Source organism: Felis catus, chromosome D4, assembly GCF_018350175.1.
Source record: "Felis catus isolate Fca126 chromosome D4, F.catus_Fca126_mat1.0, whole genome shotgun sequence".
Taxonomy (NCBI): domain Eukaryota; kingdom Metazoa; phylum Chordata; class Mammalia; order Carnivora; family Felidae; genus Felis; species Felis catus.
In genome coordinates, this window is record NC_058380.1 from 34,218,905 (window position 1) to 34,243,701 (window position 24,797).

Genomic DNA, 24,797 nt, shown 5'->3' on the forward strand with positions numbered 1-24,797 from the left:
TAGCAACCCTAGATATTTGTCAGCTAATTCAAGAACTACTTAAAAATCATAACGATGATGATATTGATAAACATGAGTACAAAACTGTGTAGTCCTCTACTTATCTTTTCTATAACTGTACTGTGTTCTTTCAGCTGCTCACTTAGTTGCTGTGCTTTCTGGTTTTAGTGTTTTTGTTTCTGTTTTGTTTTGTTTTGTTTTTGGCATTTCCCTGTGACTAATACTTCCATGTGCCTAAATTATGAACTGAGAATGCCTTATAAATACATTTATTGGGATGCTCAATCCCAGATTTTGTGTGTAAATGTGTTTATGTCAACATATGGAAGAAAGAGATTGGATGTTTTTAAAATATATCCACTTTAAGTACTTTCTGTATTCCACTTAATGTTTTAAATTCACAAAGATAGCCAAAAGGTACCACTTCTCAATGCACTATGATTTATTTTCAACTCTATTAAGCATACATTTTAGAATGAATCCACTATGCATCTTGGGAGTAAAAGGTTTCATAGTTACTGCAATCTTAGCCAACTGTGTCATAAGTAAAAATACGTATATACTTATAAACATCTCACAGCTTACTGTAGAGAAAGGCTTAAACATCCTTAATGGCAATTTAAATTTTGATTTTTTTCATTGAGAAATAATTGGCAAATATCACTGTTTAAGGTGTAAGTCATATAACATGATGGTTTAATTTACAAATATGTGAAATTATTACTACAATAGGTTTAATTAATATCCATCATCTTACATAGATACAATAAAAAGAAAAAAATTCTTCCTGTGATAAGTCTCAGAATCTACTCTCTTAATCACTTTTGATTAATTGTTTTACTGTGTGCTTACATTTCTGAACTATTTCCTAGAGTTAGACCAATCCTCTTTCAACAAACAACCAATATACTACACATTGAGCTAGTGCTATAATTTCCAATTTGAAAACCTTCTTTAATATCCAGTATCAATTGTATACCTACTCTAGGCCAGACATTGTATTTACAACTGGAGATAGAAGAAGAGAGTTCACTTAGAGTTCTCCCAGACTTTATAAACTAGCAAAACAAAAAAAAATGCATATATACTATTCCAGGTTTTAAAGATTCTCAACCCAAGACTCAACACTATTTGATGTAGGTGCTTCATGTAAAAATAATTAATTTTCCTTGGCTGTGTTTATATGACTCTCATTAGGAATTATATAATGAGCAGAGCTCATGCTTTGGAATGTTTACTATTAAATTTAATCTTGGTTACAATATTTTGTCAAGAAGCTATTGTCAACAGGAAGTATGATGTCAAACTCCTCTTTAACAAAAAATGAAATTTCATTTAAACTAAAAAAAGTACTAAAGATCACATACACACACACACACACACACACACACATCACTTTCTACATGATATAAGAACTATTTCTCAAATCTTAAGATGTTCTAATGTTTAAATCACTGTAGGTATTTGATTTTCAAACAAATGTAATTTTACATTTATCATTTGTAAACTAGAGTGCACATTTCAATTTTTGGAGGTATAATTAATTATACCCTTTATGCATTTGGACCATTTACTGCTCTGTGAAAACTGGTGAAAAATGAGTAAAATAAAAATGTTCTGAATTTTGTACTTGCTATGTTTCTTTTAACTAGAAACGGCCTTTAATTTGCTAAACTATTCATTAGGCTATGGAGTATGTCAGAAACTCAGGTAAAAGAAAGTGACTTTTACAATTTGGGGCAGTTTGGAAGTTTTGGTATTTTCTAAGAATCAAGCACTCCTCTCTAAGTCTTAAATCTCAGGTATGGTATTGTGTGCTTCTTCCAATTTTCCTCTGCAAATTTCTGTACCATTAATCTCCTTAAAAACACCCAAAATAATATCGGAATTACGCTTCATAACCTTCAACACACTGAGCTTTCCTGAGTAATTTGTTTAATAGGTTTAACTTCAATATCAACCTGATTGGGTATGTTCTTCCAGAGTAGTGCTTAGACTAACACACTGGAGCTAATCTCTCATTTTAGCTTATGGTACTTGTAAAACACAGGTGTGAGGTGTAGTGGACAACTTCATTGGCTGCCCAGTATCCATTCCCCTTCTTCCTTGTTATATGCATCTGATTTCCCTATAGGAAAACATTGTTCCCTCATTCCAAAGCCATAGAGTTGGATGGAACTGACCCCATTCCCAGCAACAGAGGTAGGTTCAGATGAAGTTAAATTAGTTGGCCTGTACCATCCAGTTGTCTATCTACAAGCTTGTCCAGGGACAAGCACATAATTCAATAAGAGCTGATAGCATAGGAAGTTGTCACTCATATTATAGACTTGGTTGTGAGAGGATGTGAGACTCTCATATTGCAATTTTGAGAGGGAACAGTCTGAGGATGAGGCTAACAGATGGATACCAGGAACACTTTGAGCCGGATACAATTAAATACAAAAGTTAGTCACCTGAACCCCCCAAATTCCCTTTTAGAAAGTCATTTAGAATTAAGTTTTCCAACACAAGCAACAAAAAGAATGCCGTATCTCAGTGATTACAGCACTTTATATCAAGTAAAACAAGCAAGTAATATACAAACCAAAGATATAGTGGATACATTTTCCCCCCAGAGAAACAGAACAATGGACCTAATACCTCAAATCTCTGATTGCTGACTTTCTTTCCTTTTTTGTTCCAGACAATTTTAGGTCTTGGGTCTCCTGTAGCTTGGCAAATGAAAGAGGCAACTCCGCCAGAGACCCCTGTCTGGTCAACAGGAGTTCTTGTAAATCTTGGAGGTGCTGAAATACAAAGAAATAAACATGGCAATTAGATGGGAAATTGAAACACTAAGCATTGTCCTACTGCCATTGCTGTCCCCACAGCCCTCCACCCCAATTAGGCCAATACATATATACATACGTACATGCACACACCTGGATTACAAAATTAGAAAAGCAACTTTTACTTGTAAGGGTAGCTTAAAGGGGAGGGAGGTAACTTTCTGGTCAAGTTATCTGGTAATGCTTTTATTGCTGAAATCTGTATTAAGGCAGAGATCCAATAACATCTGAAAAGCAACATCACACATTAATTTTTATTACCAGTATAAAAAAAATCCAATTTGTCCTCTGTAACAAAATGAGCTCATCAATCAAAGTGAGTAAAATTTTAGCTCTTTGCTTTGATGCTGCTATCAGGGCACTGCCAGAAAGCAGCATTGCCACTGGTAAGCCATTAAAATTAGTGACATTTAAGGGAAATTCTAGGAAATTATAAAGGGACAAGAAATATAGCCCTGAATTAGAAGGTTTGGCAAGACACAGAAAGAAGGAAAAACGGTAAAGTGACTCTCTAACCCAGATAGTGTGAGCTGCCTTACTTGAAGCTTAACTTCACAATTTATATAAAAGAGGAGCCAAGAAGCCACCAAAGTTATAGCAATAAATAAATAAATAAATAAATAAATAAATAAATAAATAAAAATTAAAAAAATAAAACAATACAGTACAAAATAAAATAAACAAAATAAAATAAGGTATTTTTGTAAAAAACCCAAAAGATGTAAACTTAAAGATTCCTAAAGATAAAAGGCCAGAAGTTAGAGACTCTTTAAATGTCTTCCACATCCTTAAGATATTCCTAACATTCACCCTCCCTCTTCAAAACCTACTTATTATCCATCTTGCATTTCCAGATCCAGAAATCTATTATATGAGAATTTAATAAAATGTAGATGGGCATTTATGCACAAAGATCTTCATTATATCATTAATTTAGCAAAGACTATATAAATACCCTCAATATCAAATAAAATTGGTATTGACAGTGAAATGAACTACAGCATGATGACAGAACATTCTAGAAATAGCCAATGTTATATTGATAAACTTTTTATAATATGACATGAGAAATACTTATGATTCAATGATAATCCACAAAAGCATCATATAAAATTATATATGAGAGGTATCAGACAATAAAGAAAAATGCACCCAAAAAACACAGGACAATATGCGCTAAAACACTAATGGTGGTTTAGGGGGGAGGTATATTCATTATTTTTCCTACTTTTTCATAGTTTTCTTGCATCCTTGAGTTTTTACAATTCTGTTGCAATTAGAAAAATTTTTTAACTTTATTTATTTATTTTGAGAGAGACAGACAACACAAGTGGGAGAGGGGTAGGGAGAGAAGAAGAGAGAGAGAATTCCAAGCAGGGTCTGTGCCATCAGCAAAAAGCCCAATGCAGGGCTCAAACTCATGAACCATGAGATCATGACCCGAGCTGAAACCAAGAGTCAGACGCTTAACTAACTGAGCCACCCAGGCACCCCACCCTCTCTGTCTCTCTTTCTTTTTTTTTTTTTGAAAATTTTTAAATTCAAAACCATCTTTTCCATTTCATTTTCTATTTTCTTATCCCATCTACAAATTTTCTCTCTTACTATTTTTCAGTGAAATTCTATTGAAAAGTGGTTTTAAGTAACTATAGCTAACATTTAATTTGAAAATAATCCTTAAACCTTAAGGAAGAAGAAAACAACAAAGTTCATCACTGTTTGCTCAACACCATTATTTTGTCTGCTTGTTTTCATGTTTCCCATGTAATGCTCTTGCTGGCTTAATGGTGTGTTCTGACTCTCATCTTGGTTTTCCTGATGTCAAGGAAGCCAGACCACATCCTAGATCTACCATAATGTAGATGTAACATCCTGGGGGCAAAATGCCTAACTTTTCTGTTTCTAAATTATAAAAATATGAAATGTAAAATAAATTATTTTCAGAGACCCCTTCCAATTCTGAGGTTTTCTAGGTTAGTGTATTATCTCCACTAGGAGAGAGAGAACAAAGAGTAGGGAGAGTCATCTTTGTAATATTAGTGCTGGGAAAGGAGTCTCTACCTCATCAGCAAATTCAACTTGGTGAGAGTGGAACTGATGGGAACATGGGTCCCTGTTGTTAGAAACAGCACCTCCTGAAACATCTATGGGTAGCAGTACAAACTTGATGATTACTAGAAATGCTGGAAGTAAGGGGTGCTGGACTTCAGCTCGGGTCACATTGGGCTCTGTGCTAATAGTTTGGAGCCTAGAGCCTGCTTTGGATTCTGTCTCCCTCCCTTTCTGCCCCTCCCCTGCTCACACTCTGTCTCTTTCTTTCTGAAGAATAAACATGTAAAAAAACTTTAAAAAACCTGCTAGAAATACTTAAAATGATTTGAAATGACTAACAGTAAGAAGAATTAAAAATAAAAAAAAGAAAACTCTGCACATTGATGTCACTTTTCTGGAAACAAACAAAAATGATATTAGAAGTATTTATATTTTTCATTCTGCTGCTACAAACAATGCAAATTGATAATAACCACACACTTGTCACCATCTAATATGGAAATTATAATTATGCAATTAAAATTCCTAGGGAATTTCCTGGGAAAAATAAAATGTATCTCACTGCTGTATCAAATGCTACAACACTCATTTTGGGAACCTTCCTTTTCAAAGGATATAGCTTAAAAATGTTCCACCCTTAATGAAAATGAATTTTAATAACTGTTTTCTCCTTTAAGTTGTGTTTTGAAATTCCTTGCAAGAATGTGCGAATGAGGTAAAGGGCCATGATATATCTAGCTACTAATCAGAAATTAAATATATCTAGAATACAGGATGCCATTCTTGCTGTACTGGGTTTTGTTATGTTTGCATGTTTTAAGAGATAGCTTCCTATTTCTCATCACAAAAAAAAAGAGGGAAATTTGGAGTTTCTGACACCCTACAAATAAGCAATAGCTTCTAGAACAAGGGCTTCCTAAATTCTGGAGAGTGGGGTGCTAAGGAGTCAAATTACTGTTAAACACATAAATCTGACTTCTACAAGGAAAGCACAGAAGGCAAATCCCTGTATCAGGGAAGAAATGTGACTACTATCCCAATGCTCAGGTATGTTTCTAACTCATCTTCATTTTCTGGTCATACCTGGAAGCCTTCATGCTAATATTCCCAAATATTCAAATCTTCCAGTGATACAACCCCTGGATGTTACTATAAAGATTTTGTTTTTAGACAGGAGGTCAGTGAACAAAGTTAACCTGTTGAACTGTGGAAAATGTATTAAAATAACCAGTTAGAATCTGCTTCATGTCTGGGACTGTTTCCTTAATCCCTACTAAATGCCACTGCAGTGACTCGGTATTCTTCAAAAAACAAACAAAAAAACCCTGAAAAGTCCTTAAATGTATTATTTGAAAATAAGAAATGAAACTGATCACACTGCATTAAAACGAAAGGCATATCAAGTGCTGTACACAGAGACTTTTTTTTTTAAGACATTAGCTTTCACAGACAAAATCATGAATTTCTTATGGGATCTGATGTGAATGTTTTCTACATTTGCTCACAAAATTCAAACCACAAAAAGGATAAATTCCATCATTCTATGATGCAAAGTTTGGTTTCTAGATACTATAGTAAAATTCCTTCAGTAGGCATGTTTGTTGCATAAATAATCATCTTGGCTGGTCAAATTCTGAGACTGGTGCTGTCAAGTCTAGGCAGCCATCCAAAGGAAAGAAATGAGAAAGAGAGAAGACCAGACCTAATAATTCCAACAAACGCTTGAGGCAAGTAAAAGTTTATTCCCAGAGGGATATAATAGTACATAGCACCACTTCCTCTTTGCTAATATCTCAGCTTAATAAAAGAAACCAAATGAATCTTCTGCTTTCTGTTGTCATGGATAGTACTCAAATTTAAGTCAGGCTCTGAGGATAGGAAGAGAAGAGAATCTGCATAAAAAGCATAAAACAAAGACTTCTACTAAAAAGACACACAACATGACAGCCTCACGTATGAATAATCAAAATCCCCATGTTTATCCCATGAGATACACTTGCAAATACACCAAATATTATAGGTGGTGTAAGAAAAAAAAAGAAATATCAAGAATGTAACGATGGAGACAAAGACATTAAAACTTTACAGTCACCAGTGCGTAGACAGGTGCCCTTCCATTATTGTAGCTAACCACCATTGCTATCCAACTAAAGCTGCCAGCACTGTGCTTTGCAAATGCATTTCTGCTCAAGCTCCTTTTGACAAGTGAAGAGTATGACCTTTTATTAAACTAATGCTGGGCGCTGCAGAGGTCAAATTACTATTAAACCCAGAAAGTCTATTTTCTAAATGGAAAACAGGAAAGCTAAACATGCATATGAGTCAGAACAGAGGCATGGCTGACATTCTAGAAAGCGTCTGCCATGCTCATTTGCTGTTTTCAAAGACGATGCATTCTCAGGATGCAGACATTAGCTCTAAAAATCTAGTAGATTATTCTTGCCTGCACAAATCAAGAGGAGTCACAAACTGCTGACTGATTTTTGCTTCCAAGAGGTTAGTTTGTTTCTTGACAAATATAACCAATCCACAGTATCTTTGCACTTAATGATTGTTAGTATTTTGATGCCATATCAGGTTTCAAGTTGCTAGGCTCTCTGAAGACAAGGTGATAAGTCCAATGAACACTTATGGTTATTAAATTAAGGGGACAGACCCTACCAAGACCAGTTAGCTACCTTTGACCAACTTTAACAACGTGCTCTATCAAGGACAAAATTCTCCCATTAGTACACTATATCAGATAGAGCTAGACATTAATGGGGGAGAACGATTGAAATCTACTAGTAACATCCATGCAAGAAAGGAATTTATGAGAAATTCTTAAAGGTTAAGAAGACAACTCAGATTTGCAGTAACTTGATTGGCCAACTGAGAATAACTTAAAACCGATTCACAGTAAGGACTACACACTACAAAAGTGAAGGGAAGAAATGAGGATGCCATTTGTCTAATTTAATTCTAATGAATAAGCCATTTCTGCAGACATCAAGGAAATATGATGAATGAGGAGCAAAACTAACAGCATGTAACTAATTGGCTTTGTTTCTTTCAACTGATTAACATTTCCTTAAATAGAGACTTCCGTTCTTAAAGGGGTGTTTGTCATAATAACATATTTACAATCTTGAAAGGGGAAGGTTAAATGATGTTATTTAATCACACTAAGGGAGAGAATCAGGGAATATTCAGTAGGAATGAATAGGTAGTTCTGTCCTTAAAAATCTGCCTCCTCCCAAAAAAGTGTCTGTACAATTCATGAGACTATCAAATGAACTCATCCTGTTTTTTCTTTCTTTGGAAGTAACAGGGTGAGGGCTCTGAAGAGAAGCTCAGGAACAGGGTCTCTGGGGTTGAGTGAGAAATGCAGAGCATAGCAGGCAAGTCAGGGTGGTTCTAAGGGTAATGGTCAGGTCTGAAGGTACAGGGGCAGAAGAGCTATTGAGGCTTTATATTCCCTTCCTTCCACAGCACATTCATTACCACTGCCCCAAGCACAGAGAGTGGCTAGAATTTAGTGGATAGTGAATTCCCTGTTAGGATTCATTTGATCCTTACTGGGCAGGATATATAGGGAAGAAAGTATGGCTGACATACCAGCAAAACCACATGGGTACATGACAAGAAAAAGCAAGGTCCCAAAGTTGATGCATAACTTCAAGGAAGGCAGAACTGTGGCACATGCCAGCCTGGATTGGTTTCTATGGCAGAGATGTTCTACGTAAACTGGGGTCTGTGGGGACATCTAGCCTATCACACGGGATCTGAACAGGGTCACATCTGATACCCATGGACAGAATAGACCTTCAACATCAAATAGACTTTGTTTGAGTCATCAATGATACTGTTTTTCAATCTTATAGCCTTAAAACTTGACTTAAGAAACACTACACTTCAAGATGGGATAAAGAAATAACTAATCTTTAGTAAAACCCATGCAATGGACTAAATGTTTTATAGATCTCACATGCAATGTTTTCCATAGTCCTGCAAAATAATATCATTTTTCTTATTTTATACAATTATAGAAAGCTGTATAGTACTATAAAAATTTGGAAGGAAAAAATGAAGGAGGGAGAAAAGGGAAAAAGAAAGAAAGGAAGGTTCACTGAGGTTATGAGTGAGTCATGAACTTTTGATCTGTGAAACTCCAATATTCTTACTATGCCAAATTAGAAGATGGGAAATTACAATGAAAATGCATAGGCAATATGGTATAGCTCAATTTATTGTATATTTTCAAATCTGTTTTAATTAACTATTAAATGTATAGTTAATGCTTTCCCAAGGGTTTGGTAAGTATTTTGTGCTGTATTACACCAACTGTTTTTCACTTGTTAAGTGGAAAAGCTCACTCAGAAGGCCTACTGAAATTATTCTTCTCATTTCCAGAAGCCAATTTAAATCAAGGATAAATTAACTATGATGCCTACTCAACAGACAAAAATCAATGACACAAATTTCATAAACAGATCATGTAAGTTCCAAGGTTAGTATGGTAGAATATTTTTGTATCATTCAATGTATACATTAAATTTGTTCATGATGGATAAAGACAAGTATCCCACTGACGTTCTTCACATCAGTTTCCCCTTTTCCTTTCCAGAGCATTGCAGTGACATATTCTATGCATGTCTACACCATTAATTTTATTAGGGCTTCAAACTTCAGTTCTTTGAAAATGACCCTAAAGCATTCTTCCATTGAGTAAACAGATGTCCATGCCTCTGTATAACTATCAATATTTAAGTTGAGAAAGGATTAATATATATATAGACAAAATAGAGAGAGAAAAGGAAAAGGAGGAAAAAAGGAAGAAGGACAAGAAGAAATTTGATTTAATGGAAAGATATCTTGAAACATTCCTCAATGCCAAGTCCTCATTTCTAACCACTTGAAAAATTGCCTAGCAGCATCCCAGAATCATTATTGTGGAAACACACCATTGCCATCTGCCTTCCTAATCCTCCCTCTCTTCCTGTTTCTATTTTTATCTGTGGCGTTCCCACCTTCCAAACACCCAACCTTGCAGCCCTGACCTCTTCTTTGTTTTGTTATCCTGCACCCCTCTACATTCAGTTACTAAGTCCTATAGATTCTGCTTCTACTACGTCTCCTCTTTTTTTCATATCCAGTAACAACAACCATAATTCTCCTTCAAAGATGGATATCAGAATCCTTTGGAAGCCTCAAACAAACAAACAAACAAACAAACAAACAAACAAACAAAAACTATAGGTGCTCAGACTCCACTTTAGACCAACTAAAATAGAAAATCAGTGGGTAGGGCTGGGTAATTAATTTCCAGAGGACTCCAATGTTCAGCCACGTTTGAGAATCACTTAACGATATCATCGTACCTGAACTTTTCCATCTGGTCACCCTCACTTCAGGTATTTATTGCTACAATCAATATCACACATTACTGTTAAATGTTCTTTTCCTTTCCCTTCTTGTTCTTTGAGGTTTTTAAAAAGGCATCTACGATTAAAGCTCTTTTCCACTCAAAAGAAACACACAAATAAGTAAGTTTTAATAGCTTACCATTGCAAATAAAACCAGCAATTTTGTTTGTCCTTTAAAATCTTTCAAAGCTGCTACCAACTTATTTTCCCAAGTATGTTTCTACCTTTGACCATCAAGAACCTAAAATCCCCTGCCTTAATGCCCTGGTATATGCCATTCCCTTGTACAGAATATTTTCTCCCACATGTTTAAATTTATAGAATTTATCCATTTTCAGTCCCACTAAATATCTTGAAGCCTTCTTTGAGCCTCCCATCTGGATGAAATCCACTATTCGTTTATCTCTTATCACAGTTTTGGTTTCTTTCTTATGTGTTAGAACCATCTATATTTTATTATAGCTATTTAGTCTCATGTATTTCTCTTCACATTAATCGCACTTTGAAAGAAGCATTTGTGACCTGGCCATCTCTGAAATCCCATAATTCCTAATTGCACTTGGCACACAGTAGATGTTCACTGCATATACAAACTCGGTATTAAGGCTCTCCAAGGCACTTGGAGTGCCACAAGAAGAAATAGAAATCCTTGGCTATACATTTATGAGTATTTAGGATGGATACTAATATTGTAAACATGATTACTGTGCCTCTATTTGAAGTACATTTGCTTATAGAATCATAAATTAGCTGCAGAATGCAAACTTTATGTAATACACATTGACACTGCAAAACACTGATGTGACATGGTAAGACTGATGGAACCATACCAGGCCCTGAGTTGGCAAAACCTAGCATGGTCATATAGCACATTCATTTGTCTACCTTAGGACTGATTTCTGATGAAGTCTAACAATGCAATGAATCTCATCTCTTTTATGAATTTATTCTACCTCATTGTTACCACAAAGTTATCCTTCTCCCTGCCTCTTTTTGCACTTTTCATTTTTAATTAAAATGACCTTATCTATTATACATAATAATATGTTCATTATATATAAATTAGAAAACATAAATTAAAAGAAAATTTAAAACATTCTAATGGTTATCACCTTGATGAATAGCTTTTAAGAATTATTCTATGCCCATTTAATATTTAATAATTTTTACAAAAAAGAGGCTACACTATACTTTTTTAAGAGCCTGCATTTTACTTAGAACATATTTTGAATATCTTTTTCTCACCAAGTATTTAAATTGAATGTCGTTTTTATATTATGAAGTAGATAGATATATTTTAAATTACTATTAAGCATTTAGATTGTTTATAATTTTTCAGTATTCTAGAAAATGTTTCTTTTTTTAATTTGTTTAATGTTTATTTATTTTTGAGACAGAGAGAGAGACTGAGTGTGAGCCGGGGAGTGGCAGAGAGAGAGACAGAGACACAGAATCTGAAGCAGGCTCCAGGCTCTGAGCTGTCAGCACAGAGCCCGACGCAGGGCTCGAACCTACGAACTGTGATATCATGACCTGAGCTGAAGTCAGATACTTAACCGACTGAGCCACCCAGGCACCCCTCTAAAAAATGTTTCAATGATTATTCTTATCATTATATCCTTGCACATATATGTAATCCCTATATATGATTCATCCCTACCTGTAAAATTTCAATACAGGTGATGCATTCCTACATACAAAAACTATTAGATCAAAATATTCTTTGCTTTCAAGACTTATACGTTTTAGAATAACTCATATATTCACATGAAAAATATATTTCAGCATGTCCAATTACCAAGGCTATTGATAAAGCTGAAAATTATCACTTTGTCATTGGCCTAATTTTTATCCCTTTGAGCTATCAACAGGAGAGATAAAAGTAGAGGTCAGAGAGTGCCAGTTGTGAGGAAACAACCAGATAATCTACCTCATCAAAAAAGAATCATCTTCAAATACTCCTCAAGTCCTGCCTTTTCCATTTCTCCTAGGTTCAATGGAGTGTAAGGTAAATACTCAGTGGTGAAGATGTATAGATCAATGAAGAAAAAGGAAAAGGATGATGACAAAGTATCTATAAAACAGAGTTATGGACAATAGTATATAAATGCTTTGGGAGATAATTTTCAAATTAAAAAGGTTGAAGTTCATTTTAGTTTTTCCAATTTTTTTTTAATCTTGTAGAGATGAAAGTACACATGAACTGGTCTATTTACAGCAGTTAAATAAATTTCTAGTTTATCCTATGTCAAGATATATTAATACCTAGTCATAAACACTTGTTTGATAGCAGTAAAAGTTGCATGGCCTCACCACTGCAACTTTTTTTTTTCTTTTTTAACATACAGCCATGAGATATTATGACCAAAACAAACAATCCTCTACATTCACTGGGTCTGGGCCATAAAACTTCTCTGAACTATTGACACGCTCAGTAAGACTCACCATCTGTTTTGGTGTAAGACACTCAGAGTAACCACTGGTTTAGTGACATAAATTTCAGAAAGGCTGCCAGTGGTCTTGAATCACTCTTAGATACAATCTGTAAAGCCATTCTTACCCATTCCCTATGCCAGAGTAATGCATTCTTAATGAAAACATGTTATCAGCAGCACCATTTAGATATTTACTCAACATTTTCTACTTTAGGCCTCCGGGTTTGCTTACCACCTACTTATGCATTCAAAATACACAGACCGCGCATCCGTTTTCCTTCAATAGAGTGATAAAGGCTTTTATGCTGAAACAGATGAAAAGTCCTGCAATCTTCCAGGCTCATTCAGTAAAAATGTAGGAAGTGACACAATATTTATTGGCTTTTTTCATATTCCCTCTAAATGGTAATATACTCACAAGCCTATTTAACACACTGTATTTGACAAAAAAAAAAAAAAAGAAACTACACCAACCCTTTAGCATCTTTTTATAGAATTAGTTTTCAAAGCAGATTCATTTACATCATTCACTGCTAATTTACTCATTAATCACAATTTATCACATCAGATGTGCTGATCATCATTAAAAGTAATCATTTATTTTTCATTCTAACCCATTGCTTATCATGTACCTGCAAATTGGATCACACAGGAAAGGTAATTGGCTTATTTGAAAAAGAACATGAGCAGAGATATAATTGAAGTGTCCAAGAAAGAAAAATAAAAGATAAAACATTGGCAGTTTCCTTCGATTTTTCCCCAATTTTATGTTACCAAACTCTGGAATATGGATCCTATCCCTCCTAAGAAATTTCCAATATATCAGTTACATAAATGATGTCTCATTATGTCCTCAGAGGAATGAGACTGATGCTGTGCTGGCTTCACTTTAGACACCAGTAGCAAACCAACGCCACGAAGAGAAGATCTTCTGATACCAATGGAAGTGCTTTGAGCCAATATGGGATACTGTGTGCAACTCTTGCCTTCCAACCAAAGTGAGGTGTTACTACAACTAGCAAAAGACTGGGTCCTTTCTTGCAAGATAGATTCATCTTCCAGGAATAAAGGGACTGCAAGTTGGAATCTATCCCTTTCACACTGCTAAATTAGCAAACTACTTTGGGAAATAAAAGTAATTAAAATATGCCCAAGTGGCTGTAACAAGGAAGGAGTGTATGCGCATGCACATGGGCACACTTTCAGTGAATAGTGAAACAGATTACTAAATGATGTTCAAATGTATTTACTAGAGAAATGCAGAGGCATTATCATAAGAAAACCTTGTTAACAGACAAAATAGCATCTCTTTATTTATATACTGTATTGATATGTTACAAAAATGTTTTGTCTAGAATAGAATATTGTAGAAAAAATGGAGTTTTTATTACACAGGAAATAATTATAAAATATAGCTTTATAATAAATGGGATAGCATTTCCTAAAGATAGTCTATAATTAATATTATCTTCTAAATGAATAATGATTTTAAAATGCTTCCAATAAAGAAGCATTTAAAGATTTCATTATTTAAAAATATTTCTTTGGTATTCAATGTTTTATTTTAAGGTATATTACCATTTGTTACTAAATATGTACATATATAATGAATGAAACAATGGAAGAATTAAATGCAAAATAGAAAAAAACAGACTTGCCTATATGACATTGTTGTTTTAGACCGAAGTAATGGTTTTAAAAATACATTTGAAAAATGCCCAGCATTATCACATTTAGCCCAATACTTTGCTAGAGATCATAATATTCTTCTAAGTTTCTAAGACTTAGGTCATAGCTTCATTTTGTGTAATACATAGCATAGTGTAGGCATTCAACACCTTTTTTAAAAAGGCACAATTATTTTGTCCAGATGAATATTTTACATATGCATCTATGTCCTTCCACATATTTTCTGCTAAATTTAGATTTTTTTTTTTAGTCTACATCTCTGTAGACCTAAAGCCAAAAAGGTATTTGGCAGTGATTTGCAGGATTCTAAATATTCTCATTCAATATTAGGGAACTATTAGAACCAATAACATTTTGTAGGATATTAAAAATACCCATTTTCTGGTATTCTTACAAGTGAACACATGTAGCAAGCAAAAGAATGGCATTTATTGTGCATATTAAATCCATCCTTTCTAAAATAAAATTGAATTCTTTTTTAGAGTCAAAAGAAAGAATCTACATTCATGGAACACAAGCTGGGGAAAGTGGTCCATAAGATGTCTCACTGAGATTAATCTTGCTAACCATGATTGAGCTCTGCATTCTCAAAGAGTAGCCCGTCACCCACCCATTCTCAAATTCTACCCAGTGAGCTATTTGGGGGTACAAAAGATGGAAAGCATGACAACTGGTTTATGCTAGGGCTGTGAAGTCATGTACAAGCAGGCAAGGATAATAATAGATGATCACCCAGGGCCGTGGAGTGGCCCTGTCCACACAGAAAACTCAAGTTGACATTAATTGGATCCTGGCACAGAGAGGATAGGGTATGATTCCTTGGTTTGTAGATGAAAATAAACCTTTAAAGAACTTTAATAAAATGAGCCCTGGATGGAACAAAGTAGAATGCTATAATCTAATTCTTGCTCGTTCTTTTTTTTTTTTTTCCAGCTATGTCTCCGTAAAATAACCCTATCAGCATTTCCATGACAGCATGTTAAATCTGAGGAGGAAATGTCTCATTCTTGCCGCCTGTGAACTGAAACACATACAGATTTAGAAAGCCAACAAGAGGAGGGGGAAGGGTCCTCTTTTTTTTCCCTGTCCTCATTGAAATCTGTTATGCTCCGGCCAATCCTTTTGTTCCCATTTTCTCTAATAGCATCAGATTTATCTACACAAAGACCCATCCTTTGGTAAGAGAATTTCGGTAGCACTTGAACCTTGACACAAGGTAACACTACTCAAATAGTCTGGAAACATTTTCAGTCGGATGAGTTTTCCAGTATCAAGTCCCTAATTTGTATCCCTGGGCAGTGCAGACCCTGGTACCAGCTGAATGCCTTGCAGTTTATGCATGCTTTTCTAGGGAAACACATTATCTGAGCCCCAGGAATACGGGAGGCATTCCAAAACAGCACAGACAGGGAGGACCTTTATTTGCCAACTAACTTTTTCCCCTATTCTCTAATTTACAGCTCAGGGTATTAAATAAGAAAACAAAGGGTTTTCCCACACAGAAATAACCTTTTTGAAAAACCTTCAGATGAGGTTTTAATTATACTATTTACCAATATAGACTGCATGCAGAAATAAACTGAAGTGTTACTTGTGGTGGCTTGCTTTTTTTTTTTTCCCAATTTAACTGTTGCAAGTAACATTACAGCAATTTAAGTTAGTTTTGTGACAAATTATTTGGACAGTTATTTTAGAAAGAAAATCAACCAATAATTACTGCCCTGGCAACATGGCTATTGTTCAGAGCAAAACAGAAGCTGTGGCTGACAGCTGATGGGCCCAGCACCCTGCTATCTTCAGAATACATTTGCAGATATGCAAAGCCTCTTGCCAGACCCAAGCATGCAGTAGCCACCCTTTCATCCAGCAGGGCCACACTGGTCATCTCCTGCTGACTATAATAAAATGACACCATTTTAGGACCTCCTGCAAGGCTGGACCTAGCTTTAGATGGGAAAAAATATTGTATTAGTTATTAATGATTCCAATTACACAATGATATTGGCCTGCTCTACACCATTCTAAAATATCAGTGTATAACACATGCACATTTTTAGAAACATGCCCCAAAGTGTTTTTGTTAATGATCGCATCATTACGAAAAAGAAGAAAAATGCTTCCCTTGTATTTGTGTAACAGGAGCATTTGTGAATCTATGCCAGGCCACATATGTGAGAATCTGGATGAACTTAATCTTCCAGAATTAGAAAAAGAGCCTGTAGATTATCCTGGGATAAACCCCGATTCAGTGACAAATGAAAAGATAAAGCCTCCAGGATGCCAAAAGTTGAGTGATGCGTGCTACTTCTTTCCCTGAATCATCATATAACCTAATCATAGTCACTAATTTAATCAAAGGAAATGGTGCTTTAAAGCTCTTTGCAGTACCTTTGTGAACTTTTAGTATCTGAAGTCTTTGGAAACCTAGTGAGAGTCAAAGTTGCTTCTTGAGGTATATCTAAAAATGCCATGAAATAGATCTTTTTTTTCAGGGCTGTTGTTTCAGAGGGAAAAAGATAAAAGAGGAAGCTAAAGGGATGGGCTGTAATTAATAGTTAAATATGTATCAGTTACTCCAATTCACTAAATAAATGTCCTTTGGGGTTGTCAGATTGTTTTTCCGACGCAAAATAAACAGAGAAAGACAACACCAGTGTTCAGAATCTGCAAAGCAAAGCAATCACAAACACTTATGCTTAAGAGCCTGAACTAAATGAAAACCATTTGGGAAAATGGTCATTATTTTTTAAAGGGTCAATATGAAGGCTCTGCCTTACTATACCATCCAGCCGAAGGTTTCAGCTGTGAAACTGTTCTTACCAGTTCCCTGAAGTCTCTCCCACACTGCATGTTTGCCTTAAGGTCCCCAGTAAGTCCTAGAGTATACTTTCTCCCTTCACATGCTGAAGGGTTGAGCCTCACCTGAGAAAATCACAGCCCTGTGTGGGCTACTGCCACTGAAAATTCATGGTCTAAGGCTCAACAGGACCCTGTGTCATCTATCAATCATCTGCCCACCCTGTGCTGCTCTCCAGAAGTCTGCCCTGTGCCGACCTCTCACCTCCAAGAGATCGATGCCCTTGCTCCTACTTCAACGGGGAAAATAATGCCATCCAGCATGAACTTGCTGGCAGCCACATCCTATCTGCTGTACAAGAACTTTTAACTTGGAAGCCATTTTTCCCTTCAGTTTATCCTGTTCCACACCAATTGGTTCTCTTGTTTTTTTATTCTCTTTCACCATCTTGAGCATCCATTGTCCCCTCTCTGTACATAATCAACATCTTTACTCTGTCCCTCATAGCCCCTTCCCTTTTGAACAGGAACTCCCACAACTGGTATTTTGGGTCAGATTCTTTATTTGTTGAACTGACCTGTGCATCATAGGGGGTTTAGCACATCCCTGGCCTCTACCACTGGATGCCAGGAACACTCCCTCCCCCAACTGTGACAAGGAAACATTGCCAAATGACTCCTGGGAGGACATTCTAAGGTTTAGCACCAGAAAAGTCACATCCTAGTTATTCCCACAGTCCCTGGAAAACTGGGATAGTTGGTTATCCCAGCTCATGCCTTGTCAATTACTCCCTACTCTGTACTTCTCTGTTTCTTTTAACCATTGCTGCACATTTCACACTGCTTATAAATGATTGTTCATCTTCTCTGTCTCCTGCGAGACTGTGAGACAACAAAAGGAATGACCTGTGGCAGGCACTCCTCTAATACTAAAACTCTAACCAAGAATTATGCCTCCACTGAAGTTTATTGAGTTATCAGTGATTGCATGATCTTCAGGTATACAACCAAAGTATTTAATTTTTTTTTAATAATCTATGAATATAAGCCAGTGTGTGTGTGTGTGTGTGTGTGTGTATCCATATACACATATATATGTCCATATACAAAGGTTGTGTGTGTGTATATATATATATATATATATATATATACACATACATACATACATACATACACACACACACAAAGATTTTATTCCTTCTATCAAACACTGCTGGTAAAAATAAATTTAATACTTGAACATGGCAATTGGTCTCCCTTCCTATATACATAAACCTATATTTGGATTTTAGCTATATGAATGAAATATTATTCAAGACCATTAACGTGCCTGGTCTGTACTGCCTTCTCAAGTTGATCCTAATATGTAGTATTATTAGCTCTTTCTTTCTCGCATTTGTTTTCCCTGATGGCTATCCCTCCCTATTATCTTAGTTAGTCTTTCTCGCAAATTGTTGTGGGTTTGTTGTGTGTGTGTGTGTGTGTGTGTGTGTGTGTGTGTGGTGTTTGTTTGTTTGTAAGTTTTTAAGCAAAATAATTTCATATATTAACACATATGGCAATATGAATTTAAGACTCCTAAACGTAACTTTGAAATGTAATTGGAATTAGATTAATAAATAGGAAACAATGAAAATAAAAATAAATTATCAATAGTTAAAAAAAAAGGTAAAGATGAGAACACCTGTTTATCACCCAAGTGATAAAGGCAGATGAGTTGAGAAAATACTCCACTCTCTCGTTATCCAAAAGTACATGGGGCGTTTTATATGTAAGGTGATTTCACATGTGCTGTTTTCCCTATGGGATCTAAATGATCTACAAATGCAATCTCTGCTTCCCTCCCCTGCCTCACTGGGAAAATGTATGTTATAACTGTGGATAGAATATGGATTTTAACGGCAGAAAGACTAAGGTGACTTTTTGGCCAGAATTTAGGTTAAAATCACATAGCACTCAATACCACAATTTGCTTTTAAGTATACAGTGACCATTCACCCCTGCCCCCAAATTATAAAAAGCATTTTCCAGAAATAATGTCCTTTGTTTTCTCTACATTAGATACTGACCTAAACTTAAAATTTTAAGCAATAAGAATATAAATATGAAAGTGTACACAGAAAAACATAAAGATGATGAAAAAGCTTTGAAAAAGTCACTTGTGAATGAGCAGATATATTTCAGCCACTACCAAATGACCCTGGAAATGCCATATACATGAACTTCATTTTACAGTTTTCACATTTCTTTTGTTCCCTCGAGCATGACACTCTTACATTGCATGGCACTCTTGCAATTATTATTTTTTCCCTTTTTTAATATCTCTTTCACCCATCTTTTTTATATTACCGCGTCTTTGACAGGACCTGCTCATCTCTTTTTTTTAATGTTTATTTTATTTTTGCTAAGGCACGTGCTCCTATGGGCTCAAGCGGGGGAGGGGCCAACGGGGAGGAGGGGCGGGCACAGAGGATCTGAAGGGCTCTGTCCGCACAGGTAGCTGAAGTCTCATACAGGGCTGGAAATCTCGGACCTGAGCCAAAGTCAGACAATCAACCGACTGAGCCACCCAGGTGCCCGAAGGATTTGTTCATCTCTTCACTAGCTTTATTAAAAAAAGACTCCTTCTGGTCTTCCCAAACTCACCAAATCCGTTTAACTGAAAGTGCTGTTCAATGAACAGGCAGTTGCAATCTGGCCAAGATCCTGCTCAAGCATCTTCAATGGTTCCCTACTATTGCCTACTTAACACAGGACAGGAAACTTTGCTGAAAGAATTAATTAAACATAGTGGATAATACCTTGTATGTTAGGTCTCTGGTCTACCTGAAATGACCTCAATTTTCACTATTCACAAACATGTCAGACTCAAAGACTTTTCTGAAAACATAACTGCATCACATAATTGGATGCTCAACCAACTGACTCACTTAGGCACCCCTATAATTCTAGATTTTTATGATATTTGTCAGCTTTCCATGAAAATTACAAATTATGATTTATTTGCTTATTCTAAATAACAACTGACTGTTGACTCTAATAGTGTATTTATAATTTTAAATTATTTTTCTGCAAGAGAGCTTACCAACTTGTATAAGCTTAGGGCATCCAGACTCCTGATCCACCCTTAATCTTGGTCATGGTATTTGAAAATACCATGTAGAGCCACCTACAGCAGAATCACCTTTTGTTGCTTGTTCAAAATCCATCCCCAATGCTCTCTCCTGCGTGAGGTCTTTTCTGACACCTGTCAAGTATGGCACACCTTCTCTCAGAGCTAGAAGCAGATTTGCCTTGACCTTAAGGAAGCTTTAGCTTCAGGGGATGCCTGGATGGCTCAGTTGGTTAAGTGTCTGCCTTCACTCAGATCATGATCTCACCGGTCCCAAGTTTCAGGCTCTGTGCTGACAGTTTAGAGCCTGGATGGAGCCTGTTTCAGATTCTGCGTCTCTCTCTCTCCCTCTGTCTCTGCCCCTCCCCCACTTGCACTCTCTCTCAAAAATAAATAAATACTGGGGAAAAAAAAAAGAAACAAAGCTTTAGCTTTGGGGTCCTCCAAACTCATATGCCCCATATTTCATCACATCACACTGGCATGGTCAAATGCTTGTAAAATTTGTGATGGTAAATGATTTCACTCCCAATCACTTTAACATTATTCATACTTCTCTTCCTGCAGAGTAGTGTTCTGGGAATCCAGGAAGGGAAGTTAAATGAGGGTATATTTAGTTTGGATTTAGCATAATATACTTATGTGGTTCACAGTTCAATTACCACTATTGATCTGCTTTAGCAACAATTCCTAGGTCTACTCCTATTGCCCACCTCAACTCATCCAGCTTCTTTTCTGAGGACACCAGTGACAAACTCGTTGATGCTTGTCATAAATTCAAAAATATTATGACCTGTCACTGTGGAAGAAAACTGGGATGCCTGGGATAGCTATATATCACAGAAATTATCACGTTACCAGTAAAAAGTCATAAAGCTAATGAATGGTTTTTGAACTATCAATTGAAAAATAAACTTTCATCAACATTGCTATAAGGAAGAACTTTACCTAATTTTGAGCTATTTTTTCTATTTTCCTTATTGGAAATATTATAAAATTGCCATGTGAAAAAGCAATGAAAAATTATAACTGAAAAAAATTAGAGGTATGGCAGGGAGCTAATAAATATACTGTATATATTTCTGGATTTTTAAATAATTTTTTATACTTATTTATTTTGAGAGAGAGAGAGAGAGCAGGAGAGGTACAGAGAGAAGGAGAAAGAGACAATACCAAGCAGGCTTCATGCTGTCAGTGCAGAACCCGTCTCAGGGCTCGAACCCACAAACCGTGAGATCATGACCTGAGCGAAAACCAAGACTTGGATGCTCAACGAACTGAATCACTCAGGCACCCCTATATTTCTAGATTTTTTATGATGTTTTTCAGCTTTCCATGAAAATTACAAATTATGATTTATTTTCTTATTCTAAATAACTGTTGACTCTAATAGTGTATTTATAATTTTTGAATTATTTTTCTGCAAGAGAGCTTACCCACTTGTACAAGCTTAGTGCATCCAGACTCCTGATCACCCTTGATCTTGGTCTTGAAAATTATTTACATAATATCAGATTCTGTGCTTTTATCTCCTCTCGCCTCAAAAACTATATACTACAGAACTTAACTGCACATTTATTACTAAGCTTTATATACCCTGCAGAAATAAGCACATGAGATTAAAAAAAAAGCACAAAGCAGTTTCTCATTAATGGTCTATTACAGTGAAATGACTTATTTCCATGATCATATCAGTTTACAGATTCTACTTCAAATTTTTTTTCTTATAATAGTGTTTGACACCCTCTCATAACACCTTATAACAAATTCTGAGAGTCTTTCTAAGTTTTACAGATTCACTTCCCCTTGCCAAATTCTTAGCAGCAAAATATTGTTTGTCTTTTTAATTAATTATGTATAGAGAACACATTTTGTTCTTTTATCTCTCCCCTAAATATCTAATCAAGAGAGTAATGCATAAAATATAAATGTTGAGTTAATTTTTTTTTTCAGCTGATTTTGGATTCTGGCATGTTGCCTAATACAACGTTGGTGAACACCTATAAATAATATGTGTAGTAATACAGATTGTAGGAAATAAATCTCTGTAGGGACTGATGTTTTTCTTATGCCTACTATTATGGAAGTTTGTGTACATAAGGAAATCTAATTTAGGTTTTTTGTTTGTTTGTTTTTAATCCTTACTATTAGTTGCAGTAAATGTCCAATATTTGGTAAATCCTCAGGCCCTACATAAGAACCAGTATGGGTCTAAATAGCACTCATATCGTGTCTTATTAAATTGCTGACCTTTCCCATTAAGATGGTTTTTCCCAGAAACCATGCACCAAGAGCCTCCCTGAATTGTTCTTAATGAGTTCACTATCATGAAAGACAGTTTTCTATTAGTATCAGTACCAGTACAGATCTATTTTAAAAAACGATTTCAACATTTTCTGTGTGGTCTAGATTCTCTCATATATATCTTCCAAGTTCCATAAAATGATGTGAATTTGGTCCTGCAATTACTTTTGCAATTTTCTTTAGCATCAGGATAAAGGCACCTGTGAGGAAGATAAGTGATGACACATCAGAAATTCACCTTTCTTGTACCTGCATGGAAACACTGCCCTGGACAGAAACAGAAGGTGGTCTCTATTGCTACCACTGGAGAATATATCCTTCAAGGAGCTTTGAATGTCCAAGCCCATCTTTGCTACTGTATTACTGATAACAAAATGGCCGAAAGAAAGAAATAAAATTCCAGTGGATCCAGACAATTAACTAAAATGCTAACTATGCTCCAAAATTCAACTTCATTGCCAATTTTTACATAGTGTCAGCTCTAATTATTCATGAACTGATTGTTTTCACCACAGGCCTTTCACTTCCTCCATCCTTAGGAAGCCTTGCATTTATTCTCATCCTTGAGCAATTTCAAAAGAGGCAAATGAAATAAGAGGGAAAAGACAAAAGCCAAGATGAGACAATTCTACATTTTATTAGCTGCCTTTTACAAAAGATTAAGGAAGATGGTCAACCAAAAAGCTGACATGATTTTCAGGGAATACCTGGGGTTTTTATCATGGCTGCTAGAGCAGGACTGGTCTTAGGGCTGAGCTCTTCCTGGACCAGGGTTTACTTGCTGCTCAAAGACTTTGGGCCTGAGCCCTGGTCCCAGTGGCCCTGTGCTCCAGGCACCAGTAACCACACTTCTTTTGCAAACATGTAGCGAAATGAATCCCAAGTCAGTGAAATTCAGGAGAAGGAACACTGACTTGGCCAGATGTTTTTCAAATGCAGGTTTTATTTAATCCCGAGTAGATTTTTATTTAGCTTCCTTTTTTATTTATAACCATATTATGCTGGTATAAACCATCTCTACTTGTTGATATGTTCTTATCTTACTTATTCTCTTTTTTCTATTTTTAAAGCTGGTTGTAGGGTTTTTATAAAAATGTATTCTCTTTGCCCTAGGCATACTGCAAATTATGCATATTTTGCTGTCTAATTATTTTTAAATCTCAAGTTTCATTGTTTTGGTGATTTAAAATCATTTGAGAGATCTATAAAAAATGCTTTCAGATTATTTGCATACTTTTGAATTTCACTATTTTAAACATACTCAGTTCTTATCATTTGTATTCAGTTTTGAAGAGATGTTCTAGATGTCTGGGATTGTCGTACAAAAGGCCTCCACCTGTTATCAAAATTACTATACCACTATGTACATTAACCTTTTAATAATGAATCACAAAAACAAGGAAGGAGGAGGAAAAAGAAATGTAGAATTTACATGTATTAAGCCACTACTATGTCCCATGAATAAAACATAGGACTTCATGAACGTTAGCACATTCAACCTTCACTACAGTCTTTGAAATGTGAGGAAGCTGTGACTATAAATAAAACGTCCATCAGATTAATTCTTACTTTATTCTTTGAAACAACCAGTTAGTCATCATCACAACCAGTTTTCATCCAAAAACTAAAAGTTTATCTTCCTATTGTACCATATACTTGACTGACTTTATGTAGGAAGACAAATCTCAGGAAAAAGACCTCTATACTGTGACTTTCCTAACCTAATGACAAAGTAAATTAAACTTGAAATACTGAGTGATTCTAGCAAAGGACTGTATTCTATAAAGTAATATTAAACATATTCTATAAAAACAATGTTGAGTCTGTTTGTCAGTCTCCTAGACCTTCTTTGTTGAATCAAAAATGCAAAGGATATACTTTTTTTTTTAACCCATCTAAATCTAGTGAAGGCAAGATGGATCATGTAAAAAGAAGAAAGGAATGCTCAGGTATGCAGTCTCTCAATTGCCTTCTGAGAAATAAAGGCTCTTATAATAAATGCCAACACCATGTCTGCCAGTTCAGCAAGGGTAAGCCCTGTGAAACCACGTGAGATTCCCACTGGCACACACAACTGCACACACAACTAATCTTCCATTGTGCCCTCACAAGTGCTTCACTCAGAGTACGCTTCAACTTTATTTGCTGTTGTAAGACTGTTCTATCACGAGAA

General features: G+C 35.6%; 1 protein-coding gene across 46 annotated transcripts in view; it reads right to left on the minus strand.

The window, feature by feature from the left end:
- The window catches only part of PTPRD (protein tyrosine phosphatase receptor type D), an 834,341-nt gene that overhangs the window by 323,318 nt on the left and 486,226 nt on the right, over positions 1–24,797 (minus strand). For 25 of the 46 annotated variants that reach the window (XM_045043809.1, XM_045043824.1, XM_045043823.1 and 22 more), the window contains exon 3: positions 2,644–2,789. In XM_045043809.1, coding sequence (XP_044899744.1) covers positions 2,644–2,789 — 146 coding nt within the window. Of the gene's footprint in view, positions 1–2,640; positions 2,790–24,797 lie in introns of all 46 variants that reach the window. The other 21 variants (XM_019815913.3, XM_045043800.1, XM_045043802.1 and 18 more) reach the window with 1 other exon arrangement.